This window comes from Macrotis lagotis, chromosome 1 (assembly GCF_037893015.1).
Source record: "Macrotis lagotis isolate mMagLag1 chromosome 1, bilby.v1.9.chrom.fasta, whole genome shotgun sequence".
NCBI classification, from domain to species: Eukaryota; Metazoa; Chordata; class Mammalia; order Peramelemorphia; family Peramelidae; genus Macrotis; species Macrotis lagotis.
Genome location: NC_133658.1, coordinates 109299314 through 109316755, shown reverse-complemented (window position 1 = coordinate 109316755; position 17442 = coordinate 109299314). Strand labels below are relative to the sequence as shown.

At 37.9% G+C, this 17442-nt stretch overlaps 1 protein-coding gene across 3 annotated transcripts in view; it reads right to left on the bottom strand.

The window, feature by feature from the left end:
- SPTBN1 (spectrin beta, non-erythrocytic 1) overlaps positions 1-17442 on the bottom strand; it is a 259598-nt gene that overhangs the window by 88270 nt on the left and 153886 nt on the right. For all 3 annotated transcript variants that reach the window (XM_074206243.1, XM_074206236.1, XM_074206249.1), the window contains one exon: positions 9477-9628. In XM_074206243.1, coding sequence (XP_074062344.1) covers positions 9477-9628 — 152 coding nt within the window. The remainder of the gene's footprint in view (positions 1-9476; positions 9629-17442) is intronic.

Below are 17442 nucleotides of genomic sequence, written 5' to 3'. Positions count from 1 at the left end.
ACTATATAATTTGCCAGACACAGTATACTAAATGCTGGAAATATAGGAAAATGGCAAAATATTTCCAAGATCACACTGTAATAAGAACCACCAAAATTTTCTCATAGCAAATGTACAGGGTAAAGTGAAGGCAATCTTCACGGAAAGGTCTCCTGCAGAAGGGAGTATATGAGTTGAGACTCAAAAGAAGTCAGGAGGAGGGGATGAGAAGGAAGATGATTCCAAGTGTGAGGGACACAGCTAATATGCAGGTATGGAGTCAGGAGACAGACAGCCCTTGGTAAAGAGCCCAGTGAACTTGGGTCAGAGAGGGCATGGAGGGGAAGCAAATGTAAGAGGCCTGGAAAAGTAGGAAGGGGCCTGCTGAGACAGGGCTTTTTTAAGGCTTCCCTGGAGCATAAGGAGTCCCTCAAGGATGGGGGGGGGGGGGGCGGGGAGGGCAGTGGCATTGTCAGACCTGGGTTTTAAGAAAAATAGCCATGTGAAGATGGATTGGAGTGGGGGAGAACTGAGGTAAGGAGATACCCCCCAAGGAAGGCCAATGCAATCATTCAATCATGAAGCAATGAGCACCTGCACCAGAGAGGCAGCTATGAAACTGCAAAGAGAGACAGACAGACAGACAGACAGGGTATAAAAGAGATGCTACAAAGGTAACACTGATGAGACCTGACAAGAAACTAGACAGATGGGGTATGAGTACAAAGTTCAGGATAGTACTGATGCTGTGAACCAGGATGACCTGGAGGATGGTGGTATCTTGAATAGGGAAATCAGAGAATATGATTCTGGAGAAAAGAGTTCTGTCCTGGACCTGTTGAATTTGAAATGTCTACGGTACATTCAGAAGTTAGTGATATAGAACTGGAGCCAGAAGAGACACAGCTAGTTGGGAACCATTCAAAGAGAGATAATTATTTAATCCACTGAATGGTATCACCATTGAGGCAGTAGGAAGCAGGGATCCACAAACTAGAACCAGCAACCTGTGGTGTTTTTGTAGACCTTGAGATAAAATGAATTTTTACTGGGCTGAGAAGCAGTTTACTAACCCTATTACAGAAGGAGAAGAGTGCCAGGACAGTATCTGCAAGGACATTAAATTATTGGATTTGCCCTGGATGAAGATATAGCAAAGGAAATTGAGATGGAGAAGTCATACAGAAAAAGGAAAACCAAAAAAGAGCAGTGTCATGAAGATCTAAAGAACATACACAAAGGTCAAAAAGAGTGGAGACTAAGAAAAAGGTCACTAGGGCAGCTAGGTGGTGCAGTGGATAGAGTCAGGAGGACCTGAGTTCAAATCTGACCTCAGACACTTAGTAATTACCTATGTGACCTTGGGCCAGTCACTTAACACCATTACCTTGCAAAAATAAAAAAAGCAAACAAACAAAAGGCCACTAGATCACTGGTAACTTTAGAAAATTGTTTCAGTTGAATGATGAGGTAGAAAACCAGAGAGGTTTAGAAGAAAATGAGGTGAAGAAGCAGAGGCATCTTGTACAGGTGACTTTCTCAAACAACCTTTGGCTGAAAAGGGAAAGAGAGATCTAGGACAATAGCTGGTAGGCATGGGAGTTATTTTTAAGGATGGAGGAGACTTGGATGTGAGTCTAGTAAGGAGGGAAAGAGCCAAGTGGATGGGGAGAGATGGCAAATTAGAAAGGGAGTAAGGATAATGGGGGAAAAAATCTACTAGAGAAGATGTTAAGCTCAATGGTGCATATAAGAGACCCCTCTACATACCTTAACTAGGAGAAGAGCCAACTTAACTCTAGGCTACACATTCCAAAGGCCACAGAGAGGGATGAGAGAAAGAATAAACACGCACATGTACACACGCATGTACACACAGACGTACACACACACACATACACAATTAGACTGTAAGTACCCAGTTCTACAAAAAAAGTCTTACAATGCTTTAAAAAATATTATAACCTATACCACTTATTCTAAGGTATTAATTTATCCCAATATTTTATTCATTAAAATAACACCTACAATATAATACAGTAACCTAATACATAAACATCCTGTTCTATGCCAGGCCAGACTCCTCACTTTTCCCCAAACACACCTTGCTTCTCTCTTCTCCTCCCCCTTCCCTTTACTCCTGGCTAGACTGTACCCTATCTATGCCTTCAGTGCCTATCCAAATCCTCTCTCCTTTTTTCAAGAACCCAAATCAAGTAACACCTCCTATTATTGTGAAATAAATTCATTTCACAACAGACTGACTACAAAGTAACTCCTTACACAACACAACCTTTGAGTTTTCAGATGTAAGAGCAAGAGGGATTTGCCCATCTAAAAAATAAAGGAACAAAAATCTTGTGTAATCCATTTCAATCCTATTGTCTAATTGAGATCCATGTACAAGCTTTCTGCGACTCACCCAAACCACCTTCTATAACCAATGTTTCCCCAAAACACCTAGGTTTTCTTCCTTCAGCCCCCAGGCTGAAATGCCCCCCCCAATCTTCTAAAATTTTCATGTGTTACCTTTTGAGGCCCAAATTCTATCTCTCCTCCCCAAATTAAGCTAGATTTTCCTTAAAATGTGGGTATAGAAACCATAGTTAAAATGTGATTGATTCAACCAAAAGGGATTACTAAAGGTTGCCGATTTCACTAGCCAGTGACCAGAGTATATGAGAGTCAGGGGTAGTTCAGAGAGGGCCAGGAAGCTGGGCTACAATTTCCTATGAAACTGAACTGAATTCTAGCCTAAATCAGGTCCATCCCAGAATAAATGGTATAAGAGTGAAATGAAATGATTTTGCTGAAATGGAATAGAGCAGCACACTAAGGGAGAACCTGGATTAGCCTCCATACTCTTGACAGCGGTAGTAACAATAATAATAATCATACACGGGGCTTTCAGGTTGCAAAGAACTTGCCAAACATCATCTCATTTTAACCTTACAATAACCCTGGGGTGTTAATATGATTGTCATTTTAAAGCTGATGAAGCTAAAGCAAAAAAGGGATTAAATGAACTGCCAAGGGTCAAATCATTAGTAAGTATTAAGAGACCATATTTGAATTCATGTCTTCCAGACTCTAGTACTCCGACCACCAGACCACTTAAGTACATTGCGTGAAAGCTCTAGAGATGGTGGTTGCATCAGGAAGGAGACACTTAGTTGAATACATTCTGTATCTTAAGAATCAAACTTTGAAGATAATGATTATAAACTGTCCACCACAGCTTTGCTGTCACTGGACTTTTCAATTACATAAATTTAGTTAAATTCCTTCTAGTCTACTAAGTTAGGGCTTCGAAATGAACATTTTTTTTTTTGATAACTGATCATCTTTTTTTAAAAAATATAAATAGTTTCCTTTGCATCCTACGTATACCATTTTACACATTTAAAAATATTATTCAGAAAAGTGGTCCATAGGCTTCACCAGATCACCAAGAGATGTCTAAGATACAAAAAAAAAAAGTGAACACATGTACCAGATTTCCTTATAAATCTATTTATTTAAAAGGAATTGAAAGGGATTGAATTTGGGGGGTTTAAAGTGATTTTCTACCCAAGAGAAAAGAAATAACGAAGAATAAGAAATGCTTTTAATTATTAATGGTCAACTAATTGTCTTGGGGGCAATTCCTCCTAGCTTTGATGGAATCAAATTTGTGTATGAATACTGAAATAACATTTTGGCTTTGAAAGGCTTCTTGGAAAAGAGAATGCAAGTGAACAGCAGTTCTCAATTCTCTAAGTCTGAATGAACAAAGTCAGTCAGTAGAGGAAGCCCAACAGTGAGAGGGTGTAGGCAGGTCTCTGAAATTTAAGAACAGTCAGAAGAATTGTGTACAGGGCTCTGTAGCCCTTAGACTTCACCTGCAGCATCAGAGATGCTCTAAAAACAAAATACTAATGGGTGTTGGTATTAACCTTGAATGTTATCAGACACAAAAGGGGAAGGGGGCAGAATGAAAGTGAACTGTGAATGATCACACACACCGTACTCAGAAATCTGCTCCTCCGCAGAAGTCCCTGGACTAGACTCAAATTCAACAAGCATTTCTCAAACAGAGATGGGGCAAGCACCAAACTAGGTCCAGGGAGGTGAGGGACAGAAGAGCAAGGAGGTAGTTCTACAGTACCAGCCAGTTCTACAACTCTGTGAATTGAGGTTAATTAAAAAACATAACTGATGCAAAATAATAAGCAAAGAAAGAATGCATTCTTAATATGAATTCAAATTCTTCTACTATTTGCTGCTTCAGATTACTGGGACAGATAATCTAATGATTTTTGCTTCTCTGTTGCATGACGTTATGAATTCAACATGGGAAACATGCATCCTCACATGAAAAAACTAGATGGGATAACTGCCTCTTTTTGAGGTTGGAGAAGCAGAGATCTAGGCTCTATAAAAATAAGTCCCTCTCTCAGAAGGTTCGTTTCCCCATCAAGGAGGTTCCCTAGTTTATGGAGGGAGTCTGGTTGCCTTCAAGGTACAAAGACACACTAATGACATGGAACTAGGCAAAGTTATCAGGGGAGAAAATATCTCAATGAGCTAAGCTGCTTCAGAACTTAAGGAGGGCTACACCAAATTAATAAAAAAAAAAAAAAGGAATCATGTCACCTGGGAATTTTGCAAAGTGTTGAGTCACTGTGGAGTATATGGATATTTTTTTCAAGTTAAGGGACAAATGTGATGGGCTACAGGTTCCTTCCAGTCCAATCTCTGATTAGGTTTAAAATTTTACTGTCCAGAGTTAAAGAGGGGAAGGATATTACTTTTAGAACAAGAAAATGGTCTTTGAACAATAACAGAACAAAACACATAATACTATACAGAAGAGAAAGCTTGATGATTCTGATGCTTATTTTTAAGATACTAAATTATTCAATTTTCAGATTCTTTTTTTTTTTTAGATTTTTCCAGGCAATGGGGTTAAGTGGCTTGCCCAAGGAGACACGACTAGGTAATTATTAAGTGTCTGAGGTCGGATTTGAACCCAGGTACTTCTGACTCCAAGGCTGGTGCTCTATCCACTGCGCCACCTAGTCACCCCCTAATTTGCAAATTCTTAAGGCCAGAAACCCTCAATATAAATTCTGTAGCTCTCAGTCCCTACTTGTGAAAAAGGACAGAGACATGGTGGAATACAAGTTTGGTTGATTTTTGACCAAGTAACCTCTAATGATTTCTATGTCACTTTCTACACACTAGTTTCTAAGAAACTGATAAAAAAAGAATCATGATAATAAAGCATTAGGCTAATAAAAGGTCTAGCAAAAAAAAATCATAATTACCCCTTTTATAAGGTGTATATCACAATGCACCTAATCTAAAAGAACCTCATTTTGGAATACAATCCTGGGGGATAAATGATTCTTCCCACAACCCTCTCCCCCACCCTCCCACCAGAAAAGGAACAACAACAACAACAAAAAGTACCATCACTAAAACTGGTCAGATTTTATGGAAGAACTACTTTTTATTTAGTTGCTTATTGTTAGGTTTGACTCGTAAACCAACACAGGAAATAAGGAACACAGACAATATACCCAGGGAGCAAACAGCATAATATATACAACATTCCTTCTTAATGTGCCCCCTCATTGTTTTTTACAGGGTATAACTCGTGAAGAGACAGGCAGGAAAGCAAGACAGGAAGGGAGGAAAATTTGACTCCAAGTTTTTACCCAGGGCAATCTGTCATAAACCTCCTGGAAAGCACACCAGATGTCCCATACTGAATCAAATAGGTAATGACTGAAAAGAAGCAATTTTCTCTCCAGGTTGCTAATAATAGTGATGGGGTATAATCTTAGCCTTTTGCCTGCGGTCAAAGGTGTGTGTGAGATGGTCTGGGCAAGATAGATTGCTACTGTCAAGTTGCAGGGTGGGGATAAATGTTAAAATAAGATTTTCTGGCAATACTATCAACCACCGCCATCATATTTTCCTGGTGATGTCACTACAGATGTAGGGTTCCCTTTCCCTAGGCGTTAGCTTGGCCACTATCCATGCCCATGAATAAGCTTGGTTGGAAGACAGCATCCATTTTTCAAATCGTGCTGAGACAAAACCTGTTGGGTCAGTTCAGAGTAACTGGTTAAAGCTTCTTATGTTTAAGCTACATAAACAAAGTCACATCAGAATCAGTAAAAAGAGCCCAGAAACTTAATGGAGATTAGTTTCTGCTGGAGGACTGACAACTTCACTGCCTGTGAGAGTGAGGCAAATACCACAACATTGTTCCCAATGAGACAATAAAACACTTGCCTATCCTTCTGCCATAGAACAGAAGCCACACCACCAAGAAATAAGCTGAAAAGAAAATAATAAAATCATACTTTTCTAAAAGTCAAATAAGTGGTAACTCAAATTTTCCTTTTAAAATAAATGTCCATTTAAATGTTTCTTTCAAGAAATCAATAAAAATTCCATTTTAAATTCAGTTCAGGCCAGAACTCAAGACTTTGTAAATTAGGTCCCATTCAAATCAGAAGGTCATGGCAACCACAATTTATATATACAAAGAGAATACACAGTTTACAATCACTGCACTGGATTCTCTCAAAAATCATGAGGTAGGTGAAGGAATTGTCCTAATTTTACAGATAAGGAAATTGAATGACGTGTCAAAGGTCAGACAGTCAGAAGAACTGGAATCAAACAAAAAGCATTTATAAATGTGTTAAAGATTTGACATGGATCTCACAGCCAGTATGGACCAGGGGCAGGTGAATCCAGGTTCTTTTGGCTTCAAGAGTAGCTTTCTATTCACTATATCATAAAGCCTCTCATATATGTGCATATATATATATATATATATATATATATATATTTTTACATGACACATGTAAATATATACATATATACAAATGTGTATTATGTATATATATAAAATATACTTTTAGATGTTAAATATACATATGCATTATATAACATTTATACATATAAATATCTAGATAGAAATTAAAAGTACACACAGAAGTGTTATATATATAAAGCACATATTCAAAATACTTTTAGACATGTTAAAAATGAATACATGTAAAAATCATGAATTATATAAATGGTGTGCATGCATAATAAATGTCTGGCATGATGATAGGTTAAAAACACATGTGCAAATGTACATACTTTCCAGTGTATACATAAAAATACTTTCAGATATCCGTGTGCACATACACATAATTATAGACTATATATTTTGTACATATGCATACAAATAAATACAAGACTGTTTGGGAAACAGAGTACTGGGTATTGGGAGGAATTTGGAAAGGTTTCATGAAGAACATGGTGCTTGAATTGCACCTTGAAGGAAGAGGGGAAGCTATAAGGTGATTGTGAGGAAATGTACTCTAGGTATGGGGAATGGCCAGCACAAAAAACAGAAACAAAAAAGATAGCTTGTCATTTTTGAGGAATAGAGAGAAGTCTAGTCAGCCAATAAATACTTATGTACCAGGTACTTCAACGAGTGCTCAGAAGGAAAGAAAGATTAGGGTCAAGTCGTGAAGAGTTTTAAAAGCTAAACATAAGTTTATATTTTATCTTATGTAATTGAAGATTAATGTAATTCACTGAATGGGGAATGATACTTTTAGATCTGTGGAAGCTATGAGTGGAGGGAAGAGGTCTTATGAGAAAGATGCTGTTGAGAAAGAGTAAGGAAAATTTGCTAAGTAAAAGGGTGAGGGTCAAAAATTGAGGATACTGCTGAGGTTATAAAACTGGGAGATTGAAAGGATGATGTCTTGATAAAAAGAGGGAGTGTGCATGAATGGAGGGCTTGAGGGAAAAGATATTGAGTCCAGTTTTGGATACAATGAGCTTGAGATGTTTCCAGGGCACCCAATTAGAAATTTCCAATAAACAACTAATAAAGGTTAGAGGGGAAAGGCTAAATATATAGATCTTGAATTGAAGACTAGATTCCAAAGCACAAGTCTATTTAGAGGTGGAAGGCTCTTGAGAGGCCAGTAGACCAACCCTCTTTAATTTACATATAAGGAAATTGAGGTCCAGGGAGACTATGATTTGCCTAATAACTTCAAATAGATGGCAAATGATGAAAGTTTTTAAAAAAAGCAACAAAACCTTCTTTTTAGTATGAATTTATCATCAATATATTCCAGTATGTAAACACCTTCCCCAAAAAGGGAAAGGTGGGGGTAGGGTGGGATGGGAGTGGTCAAGAGAAATGGTGCAGGAGACTATGAATGTATCTCAGACAGCATAGAATCAAAATTATAGTGTTTTTTTTCTATTTCCCCTTCTGAACTTTGGGCAAAGCTTTCTTAATAACCAATTTTCTTGATATCATTCGTTTTTACATCATGTAATTTCCCTGATAGCCTACTCTCTCTACCTCCTCTAAAGACAAAATGAGTTCAACAACATAATCGACATACTTAAATGTTTGAAATGATATTCAATGTTCCAAACTCATGGAACCTCCACCTCTGCAAAAAAAAAAAAAAAAAAAAAAAAAAAAAAAAAAAAAAAAAAGTCTTTTCATTTATCTTCTTTGGGGTCAATCTTGGTTATTTTGATTTTATAAAATTCAGTGTTAACTAACTGGCTGTTGTTCCTTTCATTTAACACTGTTGTAATTATCATGTAAACTGTTTTTCTGAATCTGCTTACATCATTTTACATCAGTTAAAATCTTCCTATGCTTTTCTGTATTCACCAAAATCATAATTTCTTAGGGCACATTAATATGCCACTACATTCACATATACAATTTGTTTAGTCATTCCTCAAGTAATAAGCATTTATTTTGATTCAAATTCTTTGCTACTATAAAAATGGCTGCTATAAATATTTTGGAGGATATATGGCCTTTGTTTTAGTCATCAGCTTCCCTAGGATATATATGTAGGCAGGAGAGTCGCTTGGTCAAAAGTCATTTTAGTCACCTCATTTGTATAATTCCAAATTAGCTATACCAATTAACAGCTCCACTAACATCAGTGCACTTACTTTTTGACACCTCTTATTTTATATCATAGCGAAAGCTCTTTTCTATCACACTAATTGCTTATTTTGCAGGGGTAGGCTGGAGGGAGATGTTGAGAGCCACAATCTTCTTGCTGAAGTTCAATCTACCAAGGCAGGTCAGCAACTTTGAGTTACGTGACCAATCTAGAGTTCACTCAGAGAGTTTAAAGGCATAACTTGAAGCCAGATCTTCCAGACTCAAAGAACAGCTCTTTATCTACTACTCAAAGCTGCTTCTACTCTGATCAACCAAACTATAATTTCTCTAAAGCAGGAACTTTTTGTAAGCCAAGAGAATGAGGTCATTTATAATATTCAAGGTCATTAGAGACTTAAAAATTTACTATCCATTTCCCAATCCATCACCTGCTAGAGAACTTTCTGTCCTGACAAATGTGCAGCAAATTTCAGATTATTTTAAAATACTCTTCTCCTAAATTAGAGGTAGAAAAACCAAAAGGAAGCTAAATCTCACTTACAAGTCTCTCTCCTGAGAGAACCTCAAGCAGTTTGATGAGCATTCGTCCATCTCGAAGATCGGTGTACAAATCTGTGATTCGACAGGACACACGGGCAAGATGTGAATTAACCCACTTGGTAAAAGTCTTCTTTTGTACAGCTTCACGCTCATCTGAGAAAAAAAAGGAGAAAATTAACCTCAGTCACGGTATAAGCAATCATATACAATTAACTTTGCAAAGTATTGGGCATGCTCTCTTATTCTGAGGAACAGTTTCATAAAAGCATGGTGAAGCCAAATACAACAAAATGACTACTTTTACAAGTATAAAGGACTTGCAACAGAAAATACTATCTACAATCGGAACATCCATAGAAAGAACTATGGAGTCGGAATGCAGATCAAAGCATACTCAATTCTTAATATTTGTTTTATGTGTTTACAATTTCATGGTTTCTTTCCCTGTCGATATGATTCATCATTCACAACATGACTAATATGAAATATGTTTAACATAGTTATACATAGATAACCTATATCAAGGGAGGGGGGAAATGTGGGACTCAATCTTGCCAAAAAAATTTAATGTTGAAAACTTTAAGAAAAAGCTACTTTCCACCTTCTTTACCAGTCAAAAAGTGGGTAATTCATAATAAATGAAAGTGAAAACACGGCTGCTAACACTATCCTGGCTCTCCTTGTTTATTGCTCCTATCCCTTCCCAGAAAATATACTAAGATCTCAGATTTAGTGTTAAAAAGGGACCTCAGAGGGCATCTAATCCATTTTTAGAGAGATAAGGAAACTGAGGCCCTGAGATACTATCCAAAGTTACACAAGTAGTAGGTGTCAAGAGGTGGGATTTGAACGGAGGTCCCCTAATTCCAAAGTCAGCTCAATTGCCAGTAAACCAATATGCCTCTCAGTTCTTTTTAACATTCAGTTCATAAAACTGGGAATTTTTTTTTTTTAGTTTTTTTGCAAGGCAATAGGGTTAAGTGGCTTGCCCAAGGCCACACAGCTAGGTACTTATTAAGTGTCTGAGGCTGGATTTGAACTCAGGTACTCCTGACTCCAGGGTGGTGCTCTATCCACTGCGTCACCTAGCCGCCCCAAAATTGGGAATTCTTGAGTATTCAATTCTACAAATATTTGCTCAATTCTCACTACATGAAGTGCACTGAACTAGGGAGCTGGCCAAATCAGAGAACTGAAAAATAAAGGGAGAAGAACTCTAGCTATTTATTGTTCCCTGCCTCTTTGAGGGAAGAGAACATATGAGAGTCTGGGTATATCACGTATGGATAGAAACTATCTAAATCTCTAATCAACAAACATTTATTAAGGGCTTATCAGGTGCCAGACACTGGGGAATGAGGAAAATGCCAGTTCCTGCCCTCAAGGAGTTTACAATGTAATGGAGGAGACAACATTCAAACAGATATATATATACACACACACACACACATACACAAAAGCAAGCTTATACATAGGATAAATAGGAAGTCATTAACAGAGGAAAGGCACTAGAATTAAGATGGGTTGGAGTAGACTTCCTATAAAAAGTGAGATTTTAGTTGGGCTAAAAGGAAGCCAGAAAGGGTCAAAGGAACATGAGCCCAAGTGTCGTTTTTTTTCTTTTTCTTAATAGGATCTATGATTTCACTGGTATAAAGGATCCACCATAAGAAATGGATGTACCAACACACCCTTCAACTTAAATCAGGAGAGAAATGTCTGGGGGTACTGAGAGATTAAGGGGCTTCCCAAAAGACAAAGAGTGAGCATATATCAATCATTCCTTGAATCTAGGTCAATTCTCTTCTCACTTCCCAACATTAGCCTCCCTGAGTTCAGGACTGCCTTGATTTTATATCCATAACCTTTACTGCTTAGTGCAGTAACGGCTTAATAAATGTTTCTTCCTTCATTCATTTAGTGATGCTTTCCATAATTCAATTTATTCTTCATTTGTGAGGCAGCTATGTTTCAGGGGCTGTGCTTGGTACTGGGGCATGGCAGATTCAGTCATGCTCCATATTATTTATTGGCACAGAAACCACATGCCACGAGTACTGACAATTACTCGTTTCACTACTAAGCAGTTATGAAACTATGGACAAATTTCAGCCTTTGGGCTGAGAGTTGACAAAATTCAATCAGGTGATTTCTAAGGCCTAATTTTTACATTCTATGATTCTATGCACAGGTGCTATTCACTTGTGGTCAAGGTATGAGTATATCAGACAAGGAGAATTTATTTAGGTTAGCATTTCTCAAAGTCTAGTCTCAGAAACCCTTCACATTCCTTAACAATGGCTAGGATTTATATACACACTCTGAAATTTATAAAAATTGAAATTTCATCCTCACCACAACCCTGAGAGGGAAATGCTATTGTTATACCCATTTTATAGATAAGTCACAGTAAGGTTCCACAATTTCACAGCTAGCAAATACTTGAAGCTGGATCTTCCAGGTTCCAAGTACTACTTTTCTATTTCTACCTAACTGCCTATGAAAAGACCAGAAAGACCTTCTATAATGTAAATTATAGTCATCATCATTTACTGTGCTAGAAATGAAAACTGATCACCTTTTAAAACACTTATTTATTTAAAATAATTAAAAACCCACTTTATGTTAACAGCAATGTTTTTTAAATGAAAATCAATTTTATTTTCTAAAACAAGGAAAAGTAGCTGTTTGAACTTTTCAATTGTTTTATTCCAAAACAGGGTTAGCCAAAATGAACTATGAATCAGGAGGCCAGGGTGATGGTAATGGTGGTGGTGATAGCTTTCTATAGTGGCATGGCCTTGAGCAAGTCACAACCTCCTCAAGACTCAAGTTTCTCATCTCTCCAAGAAGGGAGTTTTGCTCAATTAAATTTTAAGATCTCTCTTCCAGATATTATACTGAAGGCATACCTGAAGGTTGCCTAACCTTTTTCAAGTGGCTCAGGAATTTTTTTTCACAGTGCCCCTCAGTCAAAAGAAATAGCTAATAGTTCCATCCATTAGTTTGTTGAAATTTTTAAATATTCTACTATATTCCATTTGAGAAACTCCCACCTATATTCATATAGTTCTTGGGGCCCTTCACAGAAGGAACAATATTTAAACCACATACAGTGTTCTCAAAGCCAATAAACTATCAGTCGGCATACCTCCCATTATGTCCCTTCCCAATCAGTTACCTTAGTCTCCCATTGCCACATAAGAACAAAATTGAGTTGAACCCAGTTCTGGGGTGATCTGTGTTGGTACAGAGTGTGTTTTGTGCCATAAGACCCTTAATATTTGTTTAGTTCAATTAGTGACATGGCTACATGTAGCAAGAAGAGAAGACTCAGACTTGGAGTTTCTAACATTTTCTTCTACCCTATTCTTGCTTTCTGACCAAAACATAGCAACATTAGGAAAGATCAGGCTGGTTATAGCTTCCACAAGGGTTATAACATCACTCTATAGCCTTGCAGGTAGCCTGCCCTAACACGGGTTACAAAGTTGAACAGCAACGTCCAAGGCTTCGTGGACGTTCTGCTGGGGGTTGGCCGGTCTGCTTTGTGCAAACTGCCCAACCCTGAATTAGCTAAGTCTTTCTTCCTGGTTCCAGGAAGAAGAAAAAGAGGCCTCACAGAACGACCTTTGATGCTGCAAACCTGGTAACAGAGGGTGTGGGCAAACATTCAAATAGTCCAACCACCTGTTTGATCTGCTCTCCAGGTCCAGACTCACCAGACAGAGCACCCCAAGATAAGGGGATTGGGTACAAGACGGAAAATTTAGGGTCAAACTATCAAGAAAAGAAACTCCTAGCAGGGGAGGGAGAAATAAGAGAAGGCAATGGGCAGTTATTCAGTTATTGAAGAAAAGGGTCTTTAGTTTGTTATATAGTATAATGATCTTGGTAGAAGGGAATAATTAGGCTCTTTTTTTTTTAAATGCAAGGCTAATGGTTTCCAACATGCTTAAGGAAAAATACAACTGCAACCAGATAAGCCTGGCTGAGATGCACCTCAAGAAATCAGTCCCAGGTAAATCCTGACAGCTATGACAAGAAGCCTTAGCTCTTCGCTCTTCCATGACAGCAAATAAGTCCCTTGTCAAGTGTGTTGAGGATGAAATAAATTTGTTTTAAAACTGCATCGCCTAATTTAGAGTTACAGTCTAGTTCAGCCTCAGTCACAAAATGGTCAGACTCTCCCAGGGCAGGAAACAAAATCAAATTGTTTGGACTAAGATGTTTCTAAGAAAATAGCATCACATTTGTTCTTCTGCCAACTGTCAATCCACTGGATGGATTTCACATTAAAAGAACTTCTGCTTCTTTTAGGTTAAGATGTGGGAAGCATAACACACTGGCTTCAAAGATGATCTCTCCCCATAATTCCCAGTCTAAGAAATGTGGCCAAACCCTCATTCTCCTTCCCTAAGGTCAATTCCTCTATGAGGAGGTAAAATGTCAAAGAGATGCTGCTGGAGAACCATCATGGGAGCACAACGAAGTCTCCCAACCCTAGGGGCTCTTGGGGGGGGTCCTTTAAATTGTTCAGAGCCGAAGGGGAAAAAGAAGGGAGGCATTTAATCCATGAGTCAGATACTGTTTTACTGAGACAAAGATGGAGTTCCTGCTCTCAAGGAGCTTACATGCTACTGGAGCAAATTATTTAGTCATATAGAGACACTCAAGTTTATAAAAAAAAAAATAAACACTAAGCAAATACAGAATTGAATTCACAGCATCATGGGAGGAAGAAGGGACCCATAACCATCTAAACCAACTCATATTTGAAAAGAATCCCTCCCACCCCAAGGGATGACCCCTAAGGGTCATCCGGCTTTTTATTTGCTGACCAGTAGCAAGAGGAGACCACAACCATCCTGCCTAAGGCAGCAGATGTCATGACTTCATAGCTCTCATTTTAAGGCATCATTCTCAATTGGCCTTGGACCTCGACCTGTGCTGCTCTCTTGTTTTCTTCATTTCCTCCTCTCCCTTGATCTTTCAAGCATCCTGAGGTGCAACCATCTAGTGAGAAACCAGGATTTGGAAGGGGGATTTCAGAAGGTCTGGGGATCTCAGCCAATACATGTCCTGTATAATGGAGTAGTGTACCAGTGACAGGTGATACAGGATATCTTTGCCATCATTCAGCTAGTACAGAGATGCTGCATGCTACTCTAAAATAACACAGGAGGGGGGGGGTCTTCTCTCTCTCTCTCTCTCCAAATCTCAGAGGACTGTAAGAGCATCAGATAAGACGTATGAAGAAAGGATTGAGTAGGATCCACACTAATGTGCTTCAGAAAGAGGATTCTGAGAGTGAGTTGAACAAGTGCAACAAAATAAAGGTCTGAGGTCTGAGAGGGATGATTTCTCCAACCCCAATGGGAAGGGGGAAAAGAGGCAGCATTTGTTTGGGGTTCTAAAAAAACAGAATTTGAAAGGAAAAAATGAGGAGGAATCCTATTTATATTGGACATATTTGTCTGCAGGAGGTCTCCATTTAACTGTAAGCTCCTCGAGGGCAAACAATCTTGAGCCTCTTTTCTCAGCAGCCTCAAGCGGGTAGCAGCCTCAAAACAAACGATGATTGATTGATCAATAGGAACAGAAGCAAGCAAAAAATGGGAACAAATTCTAGGAACAGAATAATCCTGGCTAGAGCAGTCTGGGGGTAAAGCTAGGCCAAGCACTCATAGTAGGAGCTTCATATTTATTTTATTATAGAAATAAGTCATTCAGGCAAGCTGTTATATGTACACATTTATGGTGATTTTGTTGGGAATGAGATGAGAAAGACAGGGTCAAAAAAGATTGGCAAAAGCACAAGTTCAGAGATAGGAAGCCTGCCTCTCTTCAACTCCCAAATCTCCTCCTTCTATCTCCCATTGAAGCCAGGGAAAACACTTATCTGATTAAGGGAGACTGAAAAAGTAAGCCTACAGCTGGTGCTATGCAGTGGAGTAGAATCTTGTACACAAAAACCTTTCTGGTTAAGATATAGAGATAAAGGGGGGAAAAAATCTATCTGGCAGCTCCCTCAGTTATGTGTTCATTGCTCCACCCTGTCTTCTTTCCACCTCCCCTCCTGATGTCATCCCTTTGACTCTCCCTCTGCAGCAACGCCCCAGAGATAAGAGAGGCAGTCAGGATTTTAGAAAGCAAATTATGCTCAATCTTCCCATTCTCATTATGAAAATGTCCTTTTCCAAGTTATGCCTGGGAATGGAGGTGAGGGACAACTAGAAACCAGTGCCCACTATAGTGGAGAAAGTTGGAGGTCTTAAATGCAGGCTTTGTCATTCAAATTATGCATCTTCAGAGAAAGAATCGACAACAGAAATATACATAGTATGGTTATATATATATATATATATGTATGTGTGTATATACATATATATACATATATATATATATTTACATAGAGAGAGATATAGAGATATATATACACACACACATGTATATATCTATGTATATGTAATATCCATGTATATATATTTGCATTTAATTGTAGCTTGCTCTAGGGTGGGGAAGGAAGGAGAAAAATGTGTAAAGCAGAGAACAAAAGAAAACTTAGAAAGAAACAGAAAAGTTGAGTTGGTTTGATTTATTTATTTATTTAATTTATTATATAGATTTTTTTTCAAAAAAGTAAACAACTTGAAATGGAAATTTATTGTTTTATAATGAAACCTCTATGTTCAGTTTTGTTCATGGAAATGCTCTTTTATTTCTTTTCTAATGCTTTTTCATTTATATTTAAAATGAATGTTGAAAGTTTAAGAAAAAACAATATGAGCAAGACAAAGAACTATGTTGCCATTTAATATTACAGAGAAGAAAATCAAGACCCTCAATTTGTTGCCTCTTATCACTAGGTTAAGTTTTTCGCCTTGGCCCCTCCTCTATTTTTCTAGTGTTCTTATTCTATGATACTTTGTGATCAGTGGCATCCTCGATATTCCATTTCCATATTGTGGACATTTTCATTGGTTATGACTATTATCGGGAATTCTCACTCTCTTGATCTTCATCTTTTAGTCTCCCAGGCTCCAAGTCCTAGCTAAAATCCTCCTATTTATGCTGGTTTAGTCTTCCCTCTGTTGTCTTCAACTTATCATGTACACCTATATGTGATACATGATATATATATATATATATAGATAGATAGATAGATAGATAGATAGATATATTAGGGACAACATGCAAAAATTAGGTAAAAATAAGATTTATTATATTTTCATGTATCATATAAATACCATGTAAAATAAAATATATAGATAGATCATATTTGTGCTTAATTGCTTGTATGATGTCTTCCCCATTTGACCATGAGCTCAACTGAGACTAATTTTTGTCTTTCTCTGGATACTTAGCACTTATTACAGCTGACTGGCCAACAATGGCATTTTATTTGAACTCTAACTAGGATTTTATCAAAGAAAGAAGGTAAGAAATGAAGCAAGAAAGCATCAGGAAAAATTTGAGGAAATGTGGAAAACTGTGTGAATGATAGGATACTTATGGAGCTACCTACAAGCTATTCTTTATTGTCATCTTTTGCTAAAACATAATTTTGGACAATTTCTTCAGAATTATTTCTTGGAATGTGTATAGATAACTGGGCTGGGTACTCTAAACTTACAGATGTTGCATTTCCTTTGAGCTGCTTCAATTCTGCCTTCCTCATAAGAGCACAGCCCCCTCACTGATAAGGGCATGCCATGCTGGGCAGTCCTGTGCCAATGCCCCCCAGGCTGCACAAGCAATTCTAAAGTTCTTCAGTGAGACCTTCAAGGTATCTCAGTATCACTTCTTCTGACCCCCTTGTGAGCTCTTGAGCTTTATGAGTTCTCCATAGAATAGTGTTTTTAGCAGGCATACATTTGGCATTCTAACAACATGACCAGCCCATCACAATTGCACTCTCTATAGTAACATTTGAATGCTAGACAGTTTAGCTCAAGAAAGGACCT